The 19,291-nt window shown below is 43.0% G+C and overlaps 1 protein-coding gene across 2 annotated transcripts in view; it reads left to right on the top strand.

Annotated features, from left to right (window-relative positions):
* Positions 1 to 19,291, top strand: part of HEATR5B (HEAT repeat containing 5B) — a 108,748-nt gene that overhangs the window by 26,028 nt on the left and 63,429 nt on the right. For both annotated transcript variants that reach the window (XM_038772110.1, XM_038772109.1), the window contains exons 12-21: positions 2,929 to 3,081; positions 3,227 to 3,326; positions 3,820 to 3,929; positions 4,665 to 4,828; positions 7,629 to 7,804; positions 9,546 to 9,651; positions 10,010 to 10,200; positions 14,187 to 14,346; positions 17,594 to 17,783; positions 18,412 to 18,581. In XM_038772110.1, coding sequence (XP_038628038.1) covers positions 2,929 to 3,081; positions 3,227 to 3,326; positions 3,820 to 3,929; positions 4,665 to 4,828; positions 7,629 to 7,804; positions 9,546 to 9,651; positions 10,010 to 10,200; positions 14,187 to 14,346; positions 17,594 to 17,783; positions 18,412 to 18,581 — 1,520 coding nt within the window. The remainder of the gene's footprint in view (positions 1 to 2,928; positions 3,082 to 3,226; positions 3,327 to 3,819; positions 3,930 to 4,664; positions 4,829 to 7,628; positions 7,805 to 9,545; positions 9,652 to 10,009; positions 10,201 to 14,186; positions 14,347 to 17,593; positions 17,784 to 18,411; positions 18,582 to 19,291) is intronic.

Genomic DNA, 19,291 nt, shown 5'->3' with positions numbered 1-19,291 from the left:
GGTAGCCTCTTGGTGTGCTTTTTTTTTAATTTATTTTTTTGTGATATCTCTGAAGCGCTTTCTATGTACTAACCACTGGGAGAGATACAAGGTAATCGGGTTGTCCCATGTGGGGCTCTCAGTCTTAATCCCCATTTTACAGATGAGTTAACTGAGGCACAAAGAAGTGAAGTGTCTTGCCCAGAGTCACCCAAATGACAAGTGACGGAGCCAGGATTAGAACCCACGACCTCTGACTCCCAAGGCCGGGTTCTTTCCACTGAGCCATGTGGGCACTGCTTCCTCTCTTCCCTCTGTGTCTCTTGTGATGATGATGATGGCATTTATTAAGCGCTTACTGTGTGCAAAGCACTGTTCTAAACGCTGGGGAGGTTACAAGGTGATCACGTTGTCCCACGGGGGGCCTCACAGTCTTAATCCTCATTTTTACGGATGAGGGAACTGAGGCACAGAGAAGTGAAGTGACTTGCCCAAAGTCACCCAGCTGACAATTGGCGGAGCCGTGGTTTGAACCCATGACCTCTGACTCCAAAGCCCGGGCTCTTTCCACTGAGCCACGCTGCTTCTTGTGCTTTGTGAAACTACTTCTTTGGGGGCAGGGAAGGTGTCTACCATCTCTGTGGCATTGTACGCTCTCAAGCGCTTAGTACAGTGCTCTGCACACAGTAAGCGCTCGATAAATGATTAACGGAGTGATTGATTTGGCTCCGAGAGCCACTCCCTTCTTGAGAGCAGTGCACCAGTCTCGTCTTTCCTGCTAGTTGTCTGCAAGTTATTGTTCATTCACTGTCGTATTTATTGAGTGCTTACTGTGTGCAGAGCACTGTACTAAGTGCTTAATAATAATGATGGCATTTATTAAGTGCTTACTGTGTGCAAAGCACTGTTCTAATAATAATGGCATTTATTAAGCGCTTACTATGTGCAAAGCACTGTTCTAAGCACTGAATCAATCAGTCAATCGTATTTATTGAGCGCTTACTGTGTGCAGAGCACTGTACTAAGCGCTTGGGAAGTACAAGTTGGCAACATATAGAGACAGTCCCTACCCAACAGTGGGCTCACAGTCTAGAAGGGACTGTTCTAAGCGAGGTAATCAAGTTGTCCCACGTGGGGCTCCCAGACTTAATCCCCATTTTCCAGATGAGGTAACTGAGGCACAGAGGAGTTAAGTGACTTGTCCAAAGTCACACAGCTGACAAGTGGCGAAGCCGGGATTTGAACCCATGACCTCTGACTCCAAAGCCTGGGCTCTTCCCACTGAGCCACGCTGCTTTTAAGTGCTTACTATGTGTCAAGCACTGGGGTGGATTTGAGGTAATTAGATTGGACTCAGTCTCTGTCCCACTTGGGGCTCAATAAGTAGCAGCTTTTCAGCCGACATGCAGTATTTTCTGACCCTTTGTTTAACTGTTTACCATAAAATGTTTCCTCCTGTCTTTCTGCACCTCCTTTTTCCTCGAGCTCAAGATTTAAGACCAAAAAACCAGGGTGCTGTCTAACTCAATTTCTTTTCTTTTTTTTTTTTTTTTTTTTTGCTGTTGAAATCGTGTTGCTTGAATAATACGTGCTTTGATTGCTTCATTGTGCTGAGTATTGATTGCACTGTATCTTAACCTGTATGGTGTTTCTTAGGTGGTTAGGATTTTCATTTTAGAAAGGGGGGAAAGCACTATTTTGAAATCTGCAGCGGATTGGAGCTCTGGGGTTAACATTTTAGAAGTGAAACGTATCTCCTTTAGAAGATTATAATTGTGACACCTTAAAGGAAAATGAAAATGACGGGGATGATGTAATTAAACAAATTGTTTGAGAGGATGCCAGTTGACTAATATACCACTTTCCATTCATTCATTTATTCAATCAGTCATATTTATTGAGCGTTTACTGTGTGCGGAGCACTGTACTAAGCGCATGGGAAGTACAGATGGGCAACATATAGAGACGGTCCCTACCCAACAACGGGCTCACAGTCTAGAAGGGATTCCAGATACCCCGGTTGCTTTACTAATATACCGCTTTCCATTCATTCATTTATTCAATCAATCGTATTCATTGAGCGCTTACTGTGTGCAGAGCACTGTACTAAGCGCATGGGAAGTACAGATGGGCAACATATAGAGACGGTCCCTACCCAACAACGGGCTCACAGTCTAGAAGGGATTCCAGATACCCCGGTTGCTTTATTTCAAACTAAGAAATTTAGCGTCAGTGGCTTTTGGTTGTATTAAGTTGCAAAACTCTTATTAGTATTGTAACAAAGCTGTGAAAGATGCTGTGGTTCATTTTCTCGGTTCTTGGTTCAATTTTAGTGATGATTTTAGTTGCATAGTATGTCATGGGCAGGGATTGTGTCTGTTAATTGTTACAATGCATTTATTCATTCATTCATCTGTGTTTATTGAGCACTTACTGTGTTCAAAGCACTGTACCGAGCACTTGGGAGAGTGCAATATAACAATAGACACATTCCTGCCCCACAGCGAGCCCATGGTCTAGAGGGCCATTAATATAAATAAATAAGCAAATAAATAAATAAATGAAAGATATCTACAAAAGTGCTGCAGGGATGGGAAGGAGTAATAATAATAATGATGGCCTTTATTAAGCGCTTACTATGTGTTCTAAGCACTGCGGAGGTTACAAGTTGATCAGGTTGTCCCACGTGGGGCTCACAGTCTTCATCCCCATTTTACAGATGAGGAAACTGAGGCCCAGAGAAGTGAAGCAGCTTGCCCAAAGTCACACAGCTGACAATTGACCCATGACCTCTGACTCCAAAGCCCGAGCTCTTTCCACTGAGCCACGCTGCTTCTCTAAGTATTTCTCTTGAGTCCTTTCCCAAGCGCTTAATGCAGTGCCCTGCCCACAGCAAGCGCTCAATAAATACCACTGAGTGACTGAATGAGCGATCTTTTTTTCGGTTAGGTCCTTCAGTTGTTCGTTATCATCTGCCCAAGATGCTGTTATTGTGGCGAAATGTCTTTCCTCGTTCCTTAAAGGAGCTGGAAGCCGAGAAAGCCCGAGGAGACTCTTTTACCTGGCAAGTAACATTGGAAGGTCGGGCTGGAGCGCTCTGTGGTAAGGATCGTAAAGAATCGATCTTTCAGAAGCCGGTGTACTATCCGTTGTTGTTTTTTTTTTATCCCACGACCCCTTTTAATTGTTAAAATGCTAATTCGGGCCTGCTGGTACTCCAGCTAACTTATTTCTTTGTTTAATTTAGCCATGAGGAGTTTTGTCGCTCATTGCCCTGAGCTCCTAACAGAAGATGTGATTAGAAAATTGATGACACCCATAGAATGCGCCATGACTATGATGTCACAGTAAGTAACTGATCAATTTTTCGAAGCGAATAATCTTCTCCGTACATACATCGCAACCCCTTCTGGGTTGTGGACCAAAAGTGTGTCATTAGTTTTAAAAGGAAGTCATAAAATATGAGGGGTGATTAGGAGGAAACGTTTGGGGGTATTAGAATCATTTTGGATTGTTAGGGGCAGGGTTCCTAACTATCACGTTTTATGCTGGAGGGCCAAAGCAAACAACATTTATTGCCACCTTTGGAGACGGAATATTGTTCCTTGATCTACTGCTCTGTAACATTTCTTATATTTTTATGTAGACGATTAGAAGAAGTGTGAAAAGAAACAGCATTACCAGCCATTTCCAGAATGGTATTGTGGTGACCTAGCTAGAAATCTGATTATAAAACTATTCAGGGTACTTTTAGCACCTACCAAAATTGCAAATTTCTGCTCGCGATGGGGGAAAAAATCTGAGTGGTAAACTGTACCTAACTCTCTTTTGGAACTTTAGCATTCCAACTGTAATCAAAGCCCATGGAGCACATCTGAAAGCCAGCGCTGCAATGGTCCGTTTACGGCTTTATGACATTTTGGCTTTGTTACCTCCCAAGACTTACGAAGGTAAATCAATATTCAGCATTTAATGAGATTTCCTTAACATGAAATTTTAGTTTTTTAAGGCTCAACAGCCTTTCTATACCCTCCTGAAAGTGTTTTAGGGTGAAGGGAATGAGTAACAAATAATGTACTTTGTGGGTATGAAAAGACAAAGCCAAATCGGGTGGGTTCCAAAGACTAAAACATATTATGATTTCTTTCTGTTAGTTTGCAAAGTATCTTCTAAAATCCTAATTTTGCCTGATTTGAACAGTGAGCCATTATCGTGGAATATAGTGGCCACAGAGGATGTCAGTAAACCCAAGTACCGTTTCACTTCATTGCTTTACAATAGTTCATATTTTCCTCCAGCCTGGGGTGAATGGGGTTCAATATAATGGTATTACTGGGTCTTATCTCTAGCACAACAGATTTTAAGGTTATTTTCTGATTAGTGTCCTGCACATTTTAAGGAATAATAGTAAAAGTATAGGACTAGAAATGTGGTCAGAAACCTCTTCTGCTCTTGTGAGTTCAAGTCGATTCAAAGCACTTACATAATCAGTCCTCCTGACTTACTAAGATGACATCGTCATCCAAATGTGGATGAAATATCTCATTCAGGAAATTAGTTCTTTAAAATGTAAAGGATCCATGTCACTGAATAGAAATGAAGTAGTCCTTTAGAATAGTTTTCCTGTTAACTTGTTCCGTGACCCGAATTTGTTTGGTTCCGTGTATTTCGGTTCTGTTTTCTAGGGTCTTTTAATGCGCTTCTTCGAGAGCTGGTGGCAGAATTTACTTTGACCGACAACTCTGCCAACACAACTACATCCCTCCTTAGATCTCTCTGCCATTATGACGACAGCGTCCTCCTTGGTTCCTGGCTCCAGGAAACTGATCATAAATCAATTGAAGATCAGGTACACATTCCTGAGTCAGTCAGTCCCCGGTACTTATTGAGTTCTTACTGTACGCAGAGCCCTGTACTAAGCACTTGGGAAAATATAGGTAAAACAGAGTTGGTAGGTACCATCTCTGCCCACAGTGACCTTGCAGTCCACGGGGGGAAGCTGAAGGGTAATGAAGTGCCAAAAGAAAAGAATGACAAAGTCTCCTGGAGTGATTTTAGGGAATTTCATTATTACCTCTTGGAAGTGAGCCCACTGTTGGGTAGGGACTGTCTCTATGTGTTGCCAATTTGTACTTCCCAAGCGCTTAGTACAGTGCTCTGCACATAGTAAGCGCTCAATAAATACAATTGATGATGATGATGATTAATCCTGGCGTTGGTTTATCATCTTCAAATCCCGGCTCCGCCCCTTGTCAGCTGGGTGACTTTGGGCAAGTCACTTCACTTCTCTGGGCTTCAGTTCCCTCATCTGGAAAATGAGGATTAAGGCCGTGAGCCCCACGTGGGACAACCTGATCACTTTGTAACCTCCCCAGCGCTTAGAATGGTGCTTGGCACATAGTAAGTGCCTAATAAATGCCATCATCATCATCTTGGTGGGTATGAAGGCAGATAAGGGCTTGGACAGGTGGATAGTAGGCTGTGAGGGTTCTTTTAAATATACGCTGAATTTCTGGAGGCTTGGCTGGTGGGAAGTGTGGTGCTCTGGCGTATATGTAGGGTGAGGGAGTTTCGGCCAGAGCAGTGCCTAGCACATAGTGATAGCTTAACAAATACCATCATTATTATGTGGGAAAGGAGTTGGCAGTGAGATAGGTGAGATCTGGCACAGTGTGCAGTATGGCACTAGTAATAATAATAATAATAATAATGGCATTTATTAAGCGCTTACTATATACAAAGCACCGTTCTAAGCACTGGGGAGGGGACAAGGTGATGAGGTTGTCCCACGGGGGGCTCACAGTCTTCATCCCCATTTTCCAGATGAGGTCACTGAGGCCCAGAGAGGTGAAGTGACTTGCCCATAGTCACACAGCTGACAATTGGCGGAGCCGGGATTTGAACCCATGACCGCGTTCTTTCCACCGAGCCACTCCGCTTCACTAGAGGACTGAAGTGTGCGGGCTGGGCTGTAGTAGTAGAGCAGTGAGGTAACGTAGGACGGGACAAGTTGATTGAATGCTTTAAAGAAGCAGCGTGGCTCAGTGGAACGAGCACGGGCTTTGGAGTCAGAGGTCATGGGTTCGAATCCCGACTCCGCCACATGTCTGCTGTGTGACCTTGGGCAAGTCACTTAACTTCTCGGAGCCTTAGTCACCTCATCTGTAAAATGGGGATGAAGACTGTGAGCCCCACGTGGGACAACTTGATCACCTTGTATCCCCCCCAGCACTTAGAAGAGTGCTCTGCACATAGTAAGCGCTTAACAAATGCCATTATTATTATTATTATTCTAATTTAAAGCTGGTGGCGGGGCATTTCTGTTTGATGCAGAGGTGGATGGGCAACTGCTGGAAGTTCTTGAGCCTGACAGCTGATTCTTTTTTTATGCTAACATACTCTGGGGCAAAAAGTCCCATTTGAACCTTGTGATTTCAAATAATAATAATAATGGCATTTGTTCAGTGCTTACTATCTGCCGAGCACTGTTCTAAGCGCTGAGGTAGATACAAGGTAATCAGGTTGTCCCATGAGGGGCACACAGTCTTAATCCCCATTTTACAGATGAGGTAACTGAGGCACAGAGAAGTCCAGTGACTTGCCCAGAGTCACACAGCTAATCATTGGCGGGGTCGGGATTAGAACCCATGACCTCTGACTCCCGAGTCTGTGCTCTTTCCACTAAGCCACGGTGCTTCTCATAATAATGGTAATGGTAGTAAATGGTAATAAAAAGTCCCATCTGAACCTTGTGATTTCAAATAATAATAATAATAATAATAAATAATAATAATAATAATGATGGTATTTGGTAAGCGCTTACTATGTGCCAAGCACCGTTCTAAACGCTGGGGTAGATACAAGGTCATCAGGTTGTCCACGTGGGGCTCACAGTCTTAATCCCCATTTTCCAGATGAGGTAACTGAGGCACAGAGAAGTGAAGAGACTTGCCCAAAGTCTCTCGGCTGATAAGTGTCGGAGCGGGGATTAGAACCCATGACTTCTGACTCCCAAGCCCGGGCTCTTTCTACTAAGCCACAGTGCTTCTCCAAAAGGAGAAAGGCCAAGTGAGCATTAGTTGAGAGCATGAAGAAAATGAAGTGAAAAAGAGTTAGTTCTTTGTAAACGTCTTTCACTTTAATCCCATAATACGACTACTGTTTAAAGGAGAAAGGCCAAGTGAACATTAGTTGAGAGCACGAAGCAAGTGAAGTGAAAAAGAGTTAGTTCTTGGTAAACATCTTTCACTTTAATCCCGTAATACAACTATTGTTTAAAGGAGAAAGGCCAAGTGAACATTAGTTGAGAGCATGAAGCAAGTGAAGTGAAAAAGAGTTAGTTCTTGGTAAACATCTTTCACTTTAATCCCGTAATACAACTATTGTTTAAAGGAGAAAGGCCAAGTGAACATTAGTTGAGAGCATGAAGCAGTTGAAGTGAAAAAGAGTTAGTTCTTGGTAAACACCTTTCACTTTAATCCCGTAACACAGCTATTGTTTATCAATTTTGTTTTTTTAAATTATATAACTGGCTTCCTCCTCCTCCTCCAAGGTGGAAATAAATAAGTGCCTATATGCGTGAAAATGTTTAAGTGGGTACACGTGAAATCGTATTTTGAAAAATGATTTCGCAGTGTGTTATTTTGTAGCTGCAGCCGAACAGCGCGTCCGGAAGCGGCGCTTTGGAACACGACCCGTCTTCCATTTATCTGCGCATCCCCGCGGGCGAAGCCGTGCCCGGGCCTCTGCCCCTGGGAGTGTCCGTCATCGACGCCTCCGTGGCTCTTTTTGGTGTTGTGTTTCCTCATGTCTCCTATAAACATAGGTTAGTACAAGTGACAGGGCCCCAATAGATAAAGCGTCAAAGAGTCCGCAGTTAGGCGATCCGGCTCATCCGTTTGTATTTTTAAAAATCATACTAGGCAACTTTGCAGATTTATATCCTTTCGGATCGTTTGCAAGTTTATTTTGTTAGTATGTGTGGTTTTGTTCCCTGTCTCCCCCCTTTTAGACTGTGAGCCCACTGTTGGGTAGGGACTGTCTCTATATGTTGCCAATTTGTACTTCCCAAGCACTTAGTACAGTGCTCTGTACATAGTAAGCGCTCAATAAATACGATTGGTGACGGTGATGATCAGATTCAGGTTGAGAGTCGTTTGCTCTGGGACCTGACTTTAATTGACTTGCAACCCAGTGAAGGCAACTCTTCCAACAAATTAATCGAGCGACCTCTATTAAGGGGACTGTTTTAAAATTAATATCAAAAACTCATAAATGGAATTCCAGCTCTTCACAATTTTCAGTATTTGGCTGGGCGCAAACAGTGCCCAGTTCATAGTTCACATTTGTGAGCTATGTCTTGTGAAATCAGGAACATTTATAGTGGTTGTACGGGTGCTGTCGTTAAGTTTTCCCTGCCTGCTTCTTGAGGGAACGGTGCATTAAGTATTTGAGAATAACTGTATAGTGTTTAATATCCAGAAAGCAAGTTGCTAAATGGGGCTTGTTGACACTGAGAGAATGAATGAGAATGTATCCCTAGAATGGGTAGGTTTTCTTTCATGTTTTTGAACCTTTTCTTCCCCGCTTTCTCTTTTTTCCTACTCATTCTTTTAGATGGAACTTGTTTATAGCTTCACACTTGGGCTGTCAGCTGTGTTAGAGTGTCATGAGTGTCTCGTCCTGGAGAATTATCAACAGATTGCAAGTTCCAGAGCGTTATCTTTCTATACAGCACCAAACTCGGAGCCATTCATTTCTCCGATTTCTCAAATATCATTGTAAAATGTTCTGTTTTGTACCATACAAGCATAAATGCTTGTATTGCTATCTTTGACAACTCGACGCGTGTTACTATTAAGTAAAATAACCGTTTTAATACCTGTCAATCAGTGGTATTTATCGAGTGCTTATCGTGTGCAGAGCACTGTACTAAGCACTTGGAAGAGGACAATACAACCGAGATGGTAGGCATGTTCCCTGCCCGCAATGACCTTACAGGCTGGACGGGAAGACAGACATTAAATATAAATAAATGTGTTACAGGTATGTGCATCAGTGCTGTGAGGGTGGAGTGAATATCAAGTGCTTCGTTACATAAGAAATCCCTGTATAAACATTGGTTTAGTACATAAAGATCAGTAAAGTCTAATTAAATGCAGGCTCCTTTTAGGTAATCTTTTTCTTGACAGTCCCTTATGTAGGTGACGAGGTGAATACTAGAAGTCCTGATAGCTTCTCTGTTTCCCCTTTCAGTACCGTGTCCCCCCCCAGACTTCTCTGTGTTCAATTTAATGTTGGCTTATTATAATTTTCCACATCAAGTGTGTCTTCAAAACCCACAATATGCCAAGCACTGTGCTAGTTTCAGGAGGCAGAAATCTGGGCTTGAGAGGTCATCTACAGTCCGAATGCAGGAGTCAGCTGTAGGCTAAAATGTCCCAGGAAACCCAGCCTTGGCCTGAGGTTTTCTTCCGCCCTGCAAAATCCTTCACAACATCTGTTTGATGAACATGTTTCCTGAGAAAACATATTTTACATGACAACCTTGTCGTTTCCTATTTCAGATTGCAAATGTTGGATCACTTTGCGGAGTGTGTCAAGCAGGCTAAGGGTGTTCGTCAACAGGCCGTGCAACTTAACATTTTCACTGCAGTGCTTAGCGCCTTAAAGGTAATCTTGCTTCCGAGGGATATCAATAACAGATAGTATGGGTAATATAGCTAAATTTTGTGGATCTATAATTAAGAGTTTCGTAAGGCAGTCGTACTTCCTCATCCGAGTTGTTCAATCCAAAGTGCTTAATAGGAACACGTCATAATTAACATTTCCTTTGAGAAGAATTTTAAAAATTGCTGGGTTTTTTGCCCTTCAGCACAGTCGTTTACCAGTTTCCCAAACGATGAAATGCCGTGTGAACGGTTTAGATAATGTGTTTCAGTGGTGAAGTTCGACGAACTCCGTTGCAGAGAATGAAGAGTGTAATTATTTCGAGTCGAGTGACTCAGTGGGGCTCTTTTCATTTGTGTAGGGTTTAGCTGAGAACAAAAGCACTTTAGGACCGGAGGAAGTGCGGAAGTCTGCTCTGACCCTGGTTATGGGCGCCCTCGATAACCCTAACCCAATTTTAAGATGTGCCGCAGGAGAAGCCCTTGGACGGATGGCTCAGGTGGTGGGAGAAGCAACTTTTATTGCTAGAATGGCTCAGTATAGTTTTGACAAGTAAGTAAGCTCTCGGGTTTCTCGTAGCTGTAAAGGTGACGATTGGACTGCTAAGAATTTCCCCAATAACAAATATGCCAGTAGTAGCAGTTTTGTGTTTTTCTAAACGAAGCGACCAAACCTAACATTTGGTTGAACGCTTGCTGATGGTCTAGTCATATTTAAACCCACATTGGGATTTTTCTGCTAGAAAATACTCTTCAAAAAAATTTTTGTGCTTTACAGATATTGCCAACTGGGAGACCAGTTAAACATTGACCTCCTGTGTCTGTGAAGTGAGCACAATACCAGAAAGTTCTAGACTGTGAGCCCGTTGTTGGGTAGGGACCGTCCCTATATGTTGCCGACTTGGACTTCCCAAGCGCTTAGTACAGTGCTCCGCGCACAGTAAGCGCTCAATAAATACGATTGAATGAATGAAAAAGTATTGAATCATCCCGCTCTTGTTGTATATGGAAATACAACACATGTACCTTGATTTTTTCCCCCCGAATTTTCCCAATTCGTTTTAATCCCTGTTTCATGCCTAATATCTAATCTTAGACTTGACCTTTTTTTTCCACTTTTACTTACCATTTTTTTCTTTTACCTTCACTTAGACTTGTCCTTTTTTACGGTGTTTGTTAAGCACTTATTGTGTGCCAGGCACTGTACCAGGTGCTAGGGTAGATACAAGCAGCGTGGCTCAGTGGAAAGAGCCCGGGCTTTGGAGTCAGAAGTCATGAGTTCAAACCCCGGCTCCGCCAACTGTCAGCTGTGTGACTTTGGGCAAGTCACTTCACTCCTCCGCGCCTCAGTGACCTTATCTGGAAAATGGGGATTAAGATTGGGAGCCCAACCTGATCACCTTGTAACCTCCCCAATGCTTAGAACAGTGCCTGGCACATAGTAAGCGCTTAATAAATGCCATCATTATTATTATTATTATACAAGCTAATGAACTTGGACACAGTCCGTGTCCCACATGGAGTGCACAGTTTTAATTCTGATTTTACAGTTGAGGGAATTGAATTCAGAGAAGAGAAGTGACCAAGGTCCCATTTATTCATTCAGTTGTATTTATTGAGCGCTTACTTACTGTGTGCAGAGCACTGTACTACGAGCTTGGGAGCATAGACTGCAACAATAAACAGACACATTCCCTAGCATAGCGTAGAGGTGGGGAGAGAGATGTGAGTCCATAGCAGAGAAAGGATTCTATTTGTTCTATTTTGACACCTGTCTCCATACTTTGTTTTGTTGTGTGTCTCCCCCCTCTAGGCTGTGAGCCCGTTGTTGGGTAGGGACCGTCTCTATATGTTGCCGACTTAGACTTCCCAAGCGCTTAGTAATAATAATAATAATGATGGCATTTATTAGGCGCTTATTATGTGCAAAGCACTGTTCTAAGCACTGGGGAGGTTACAAGGTGATCAGGCTGTCCCCTGGGAGGCTCATAGTCTTAATCCCCATTTTGCAGATGAAGGAACTGAGGCACAGAGAAGTGACTTGCCCAAAGCCACACAGCTGACAGTTGGCGGAGCTGGGATTTGAACCCATGACCTCTGACTCTAAAGCCCGGGCTCTTTCCACTGAGCCACGCCGTGAGCGCTCAATAAATACGATTGAATGAATGATTAGAACCCAGGTCCTTCTGTGAGTCCCAGACCTGGGCACTATCCACCAGGCCATGCTACTTCTCCTTACTCCTAGCCCCCGGCTACTGACTTTTGATGATGATGATAATGGTATTTGTTAAGCGCTTACTATGTGCAAAGCACTGTTCTAAGCGCTGACTTTTCCCTAATGACAGCCAGCATTCAACTGCCTGTATCTAGTAGCGGTTCTACAGGACCAAATCAGATTTAATAAAAAATATCAGTTTTAGTATTTCTTTATCGTTTGTGTAGCTGTTCATTTGGAAGCGCCCCCTCATCCCCCTTTCCATCCCCCTCCATCTTACCTCCTTCCCTTCCCCACTGCACCTGTATATATGTATATATGTTTGTACATATTTATTACTCTATTTATTTTACTTGTACGTATCTATTCTATTTATTTTATTTTGTTAGTATGTTTGGTTTTGTTCTCTGTCTCCCCCTTTTAGACTGTGAGCCCACTGTTGGGTAGGGACTGTCTCTATATGTTGCCAACTTGGACTTCCCAAGCGCTTAGTACAGTGCTCTGCACACAGTAAGCGCTCAATAAATACGATTGATGATGATGAAGCGCCCTAGGGTGAAAATTTTGCCTTGAGGCCGGAACAGAGGACTGGGATTCAGGAGATCCGAATTTAGTTCCAGCTCATTCCCCGTTCGGCTGTATTCTGGGACAAGTCACTTAACCTCTTGCGCCTCAATTTTCTCCCCATTTTTCAGAGGAGAAAACACCCGCTCCCTCTCCCTTTTAGTCGGCGAGCCCAGCCCGGTGTGGGATAGGTCTTTGCCTGATCGAATTATCTTGTAGAGAAGCAATAATAATAATAATGGTATTTTTTAAGCGCTTACTATGTGCAAAGCACTGTTCAAAGCGCTGGGGAGGTTACAAGGTGATCAGGTTGTCCCACTTGGGGCTCACAGTCTTAATCCCCATTTTACAGATGAGGGAACTGAGGCCCAGAGAAGTGAAGTGACTTGCCCAAAGTCAAACAGCTGACAGTTGGCGGAGCCGGGATTTGAACCCATGACCTCTGACTCCAAAGCCTGTACTGTTTCCAGTGAGCCATTCTGCATGGCATAGTGAAAGAGCATGGATTTAGAAGTCATGGGATTACCGTGGAACCTTGGGCAAGCAGCGTGGCAGCGCTTAGAACAGTGCTTGGCACATAGTAAGCGCTTAACAAATGCCATCATTATTATTATTATCATTATTAGTGGAAAGAGCGCGGCCTTGGGAGTCAGAGGCTGTGGGTTCTAATCCTGGCTCCGCTGCTTGTCAGCTGTGTGACTTTGGGCAAGTCACTTAGCTTCTCTCTGCCTCAGTTCCCTCATCTGTAAAATGGGGATTAAGACCATGAGCCCCACGTGGAACAACCTGATTACCCGGTATCTCCCCCAGTGCTTAGAACAGTGCTTGGCACGTGATAAGCGCTTAACAAATGCCATAATTATTATTATTATTGTCACTTCTTACTGTACCTCAGGTTCCTCATCTACAGTTCCTACTGTATCTACCCCAGCGCTTAGAACAGTGCTTGACACATAGTAAGCGCTTAACAAATACCGTAATTATTATTATTGTCACTTTTTTTGGTACCTCAGTTTCCTCATCTGTAAAATGGGGATTTGGTTCTCCCCCCTACTTAGACTGCGAGGCCAACCTGAGAAGCTTGTATCTTTCCCAGCATTTTGTGCAGTGCTTGGCACATAGTGCTTTACAAATATCAAAATTATCATTCTTATTGTGTTTACTTGGAATCTTATTAGTAGGTGCTTCAAAGATACCATCATTAAGCCCCCATTTTGCCTCCATTATTTAAAAACACGTTCTGTGTGAAGTCAAGATGTATGGTTTTTCCTATGAGTTAAAAATGTTTAAGATAGTTTTTAGGGTGAAAACGACAGGCTTGAGATGAAATTCCATTGTTTTATTGTTACATAAGCTTTTATTTTTTTTAAAGAGATTTTGCTTTTACCCAGCAGCAATGTGAAGGAAAACAAAAGGGGTTTTAGAGTCCTGTTTTAGTAAATTACTAAGGTTCTCCGCTTTTCAAAGTGGATTAATATGCAGAATAGCGGAGGGATTTTTGTTCGATTTAATTGTGTTCACGGAACTAAGATATCTAATCGAGAGATCTAGTTCGAGTCAGAAAATTATGTTGGAAGCTGCCTCTTTTCAAAAAATAAAAGCGTAAATTTCATCCTGCTAAAATGCTTAACCTGTCAGCTTTTGATGAACTGTCTGATCTCTAGCTTTTCATTGCATTAGGGAAATAGGGAACGAACTTGTAAAAGCCCACTATCAATTGGAAAGTCATTTGCTGATCCCCAGCAAAATCTCTTTTTTAGGTTGAAATCCGCTCGAGATGTTGTATCGAGAACAGGTCATTCACTGGCTCTTGGCTGTCTTCACCGTTACGTTGGAGGAATAGGTTCAGGACAACACCTGAAGACCAGCGTCAGTATTTTGCTGGCTTTGGCACAGGATGGCACTTCGCCTGAAGTTCAGGTGCGGTACGCTTTAAAATCAAATAAAAACACTCGCTGTCGATGGCAAGCGGCTCAAAAATATTGCTGGGGAAAGGTACCTAGGTGGGAAGCCAATAGAAGCATCACGAAGATTTTATTGTACGCTTGAAGCAAAAATTGGATCTGGGAGGAGTCAAACCAAGCAATTTCATGAATGTAAATTTTGGCTGTTGGTCCAAGCGTGTTGAAAACGGGAAACTGGTTTTCTGAAAAGTTGTATTCCGCGTAGTCATTGACGAGGTTGGTTTTATGCAGCCGTTCCCAGAGTCAATATTAAAATGCTCTTTACCGCATTTACTGTGAGCCCGTTGTTGGGTAGGGACCATCTCTATATGTTGCCGATTTGTCCTTCCCAAGCGCTTAGTCCAGTCTCTGCACACAGTAAGCACTCAATAAATACGATTGGATGAATGAATGAATGAACTGGCATCCCTTTTACTTCCAAAATCATATCTTCGGATAATGACTTATTCACTCAGATATTACCAAACATTTTATTGTACGCGTGAAGCAAAAATTGGATCTGGGAGTAGTCAAACCAAGCAATTTCATGAATGTAAATTTTGGCTGTTGGTCCAAGTGTGTTGAAAACGGGAAACTGGTTTTCTGAAAAGTTTTGACACGTTGTATTCCGCGTAGTCATTGACGAGGTTGGTTTTATGCAGCCTTTCCCAGAGTCAATATTAAAATGCTCTTTACTGCATTTACTGTGAGCCCGTTGTTGGGTAGGGACCGTCTCTATATGTTGCAGATTTGTACTTCCCAAGCGTTTAGTCCAGTGCTCTGCACACAGTAAGCGCTCAATAAATACGATTGGATGAATGAATGAATGAACTGGCATCCCTTTTACTTCCGAAATCATATCTTCGGATAATGACTTATTCACTCAGATATTACCAAACATTTTATTGTACGCTTGAAGCAAAAATTGGATCTGGGAGTAGTCAAACCAAGCAATTTCATGAATGTAAATTTTGGCTGTTGGTCCAAGCGTGTTGAAAACGGGAAACTGGTTTTCTGAAAAGTTTTGACACGTCGTATTCCGAGTACTCATTGACGAGGTTGGTTTTATGCAGCCTTTCCCAGAGTCAGTATTAAAATGCTGTTTACTGCATTTACTGTGAGCCCGTGGTTGGGTAGGGACCGTCTCTATATGTTGCCGATTTGTACTTCCCAAGCGCTTAGTCCAGTGCTCTGCACACAGTAAGCGCCAATAAATACGATTGGATGAATGAATGAATGAGCTGTCATCCCTTTTACTTCCGAAATCATATCTTCGGATAATGACTTATTCACTCAGATCTTACCAAACATTTTATTGTAAGCTTGAAGCAAAAATTGGATCTGGGAGTAGTCAAACCAAGCAATTTCATGAATATAAATTTTGGCTGTTGGTCCAAGCGTGTTGAAAGCGGGAAACTGGTTTTTCTGAAAAGTTTTGACACATTGTATTCCGAGTACTCATTGACGAGGTTGGTTTTATGCAGCCTTTCCCAGAGTCAATCTTAAAATGCTCTTTACTGCATTTACTGTGAGCCCGTTGTTGGGTAGGGACCGTCTCTATATGTTGCCGATTTGTACTTCCCAAGCGCTTAGTCATAGGGCTAACTTAGGTCGTGGCAGTGATTTCCTCAACGGTTCGATTTTCAGGTATAGTAATGTAGAATTATTTATGTTAAACTTGGAGTCCTTGGCAAAATCTCTCGTTATAAACGTTAATAATTAACAATGTAGAAGCAGCAGGGCGCAGTGGATAGAACATAGGCTTGGGAGTCAGGAAGTCATGGGTTCGAATGCCAACTCTGCCACTTGTCTGTGTGTGACCTTGGGCGAGTCACTTCATTTCTCTGGGCCTCAGTGACCTGTAAAAATGATCTGTGTTTGGGAAGATGGCACACCTCTTTTATGGCAGTGGATTAAGAAAATATAATCTGTAAAATGGGGATTGAGACTAAGCCCCACGTGGGACAGGGACTGCGTCCAACCCGATTTGCTTAGAGAAGCAGCGTGGCTCAATGGAAAAGAGCCCGGGCTTTGGAGTCAGAGGTCATGGGTTCAAATCCCGCCTCTGCCACATGTCAGCTGTGTGACTTTGGGCAAGTCGCTTAATAATAATAATAATGTTGGCATTTGTTAAGCGGTTACTATGTGCAAAGCACTGTTCTAAGCGCTTGGGGGGATACAAAGTGATCAAGTTGTCCCACGTGGGGCTCACAGTCTTAATCCCCATTTTATAGATGAGGTAATTGAGGCTCAGAGAAGTTAAGTGACTTGCCCAAGGTCACACAGTAGACATGTGGCGGAGCCGGGATTCGAACCCATGACCTCTGACTCCAAAGCCCAGGCTCTTTCCACTGAGCCACGCTGCTTAACTTCTCTGTGCCTCAGTTACCTCATCTGTAAAATGGGGATGAAGACTGTGAGCCCCACGGGGGACAACCTGATTACCTTGTAACCTCCCCAGCGCTTAGAACAGTGCTTTGCACATAGTAAGTGCTTAATAAATGCCATTATTATTATTATTATTATTTGCTTGTATCCACCCCAGAGCTTAGTATAGTGCCTGGCACTTATCAAGTGCTTAACAAATACCACCGCTTAAAAAATAACACTAAGTTTCCTTAGTAAAACTGAGTCTGGGACTGGCAAGCCTCATTTCTGACTATCCTAGGTACATTGTTGTGATCTGCATTTCCTTAAATGGGTACTTTAGGTAGTTATCTGGGCACTTATAGTCCTTACAATTAAGCCATAAAAAGGTTAGAAGAAGTTCATTCATTCAATCGTATTTAATGAGCGCTTACTGTGTGTAGAGCACTGTACTAAGCACTTGGGAAGTACAAGTTGACAACATAAAGAGACGGTCCCTACCCAACAAGGGGCTCACAGTCCTGATATCAGTAATAAATTCCATTAGTTCAGAGCCCTTAGGTGGAAGGGAAATCAGCATCATCAATCGTATTTATTGAGCGCTTACTGTGTGCAGAGCACTGTACTGAGCGCTTGGGAAGTACAAGTCGGAAACATATAGAGACAGCCCCTACCCAACAGTGGGCTCACAGTCTAAAAGGAATGCCTTTCTATTTTGTTTTCATACGATTCCCATCTCTGATCTGCCTTCTGTGGTACTGAGTTAATTGCTATTTAGTAGAATCTAATTAGAAATCATTTCTGTTTCCCAGTAAATGACCCGTCATGAGTCATCAAATGTTTGTAATTGATTGCAGACCTGGTCTCTCCATTCGCTTGCTCTGATTGTGGATTCCAGCGGGCCAATGTACCGCGGATACGTGGAACCGACCTTGTCCCTAGTTCTTACTTTGCTGTTGACCGTTCCACCATCGCACACAGAAGTTCATCAATGTTTGGGCCGATGTCTGGGTGCTATAATAACTACTGTTGGCCCTGAGTTGCAAGGTAAATAAATACATTTAAAAATATTTTGAAGTTTAAGAATCGCGATAGGAAAATGTCCTGCTGTTAACCGCATATTTTAATTAAAACATTTGCAACTCCAAATTTTATTCTTTTGACTCTTTGAATGTTGCCAAAGTAACATTATCGTGAATCTTAAGGCCCCTCAAGATTCATGATTATCAAGGACCCCTGCCAATAATATTACTAATGATGATGATGCCATTTGTTAAGTGCTTACTATGTGCCAAGCACTGTTCTAAGCTGTGGGGGGGATACGAGGTAGTCAGGGTGTCCCACACGGGGCTCACAGTCTTCATCCCCATTTTACAGATGAGGTAACTGAGGCCCAGAGAAGTGAAGTGACTTGCCCAAAGTCACACAGCTGGCAATTGGCGGAGCCGGGATTTGAACCCATGACCTCCGACTCCAAAGCCCGGGCTCTTTCCACCGAGCCACGCTGCACAGTCCCTGCTCTCAAGAAGTTTACGATCTAGTGGGAGGCGCAAAGTTAATAACATTATTATCGTTCTTACGGTCTAGAAGTGGTGGTGTGCCGAATTAAAATTAACAGATGCGATTTGTGGTGATTGTTACACACCAGTGTATTTTTTTTTTCTTTCGACACTAGGGAATGGAGCAACAATCTCAACAATCCGCTCTTCCTGTCTGGTGGGTTGTGCGATCACCCAAGACCATTCGGACTCTCTCGTCCAAGCCGCTGCCATATCTTGCCTGCAGCAGCTTCACATGTTTGCCCCAAGGCATGTCAATCTCTCTAGTCTGGTACCTAGCCTTTGTGTAAGTATAAAATTCCTTTCCTGTTCCGCGTGTTGGAAGTTCCCAAATTTCCTTACCAAAAAGAACATACGCTTCCTGGGTTTTTCCATTCCTCTTCAGGCCCAGTTTGTCATAAACCTATAGCCGGATTCACCTACTCCTCCTGGTACCCAGTTTTTAATGAGAGCCTTCAATTACTAATCCAGTTTCTCAGTTAATGAATCTTTTCCTTTTCAACCTTCACTTCTTCACGTTGTTGCAATTTCCAAGGACTTGGGGTGTGCATTATTGCTTCCTGGAGGACGACTGTTTGTCAGAGCGAGAATTAGAATTCGGTGACTTTTGATTTCTGGTTAATCAGCCTCTATAGGTTTGCATTCATACTTTTGATAGTCCCTAATTTTATTTTGAGTTCTATCCTCGAAGCTTAAAAAAAAAAGGTGTGAGAAACATCAATATTTAATGAGATTTTAAAGCCCCAGTATGTAACTGTCGGGCTTTCTCAGAATGGGGATGAGTACACAGCGTGGCTCAGTGGAAAGAGCCCGGGCTTTGGAGTCAGAGGTCATGGGTTCAAACCCTGGCTCTGCCAATTGTCAGCTGTGTGGCTTTGGGCAAGTCACTTAACTTCTCTGTGCCTCAGTTACCTCATCTGTAAAATGGGGATGAAGACTGTGAGCCCTCCGAGGGACAGCCTGATCACCTTGTAACCTCCCCAGTGCTTAGAACAT

Source organism: Tachyglossus aculeatus, chromosome X1 (assembly GCF_015852505.1).
Source record: "Tachyglossus aculeatus isolate mTacAcu1 chromosome X1, mTacAcu1.pri, whole genome shotgun sequence".
NCBI classification, from domain to species: Eukaryota; Metazoa; Chordata; class Mammalia; order Monotremata; family Tachyglossidae; genus Tachyglossus; species Tachyglossus aculeatus.
The sequence above is the reverse complement of the archived record's forward strand: the minus strand, read 5'-3'. Positions and strand labels throughout refer to the sequence as shown.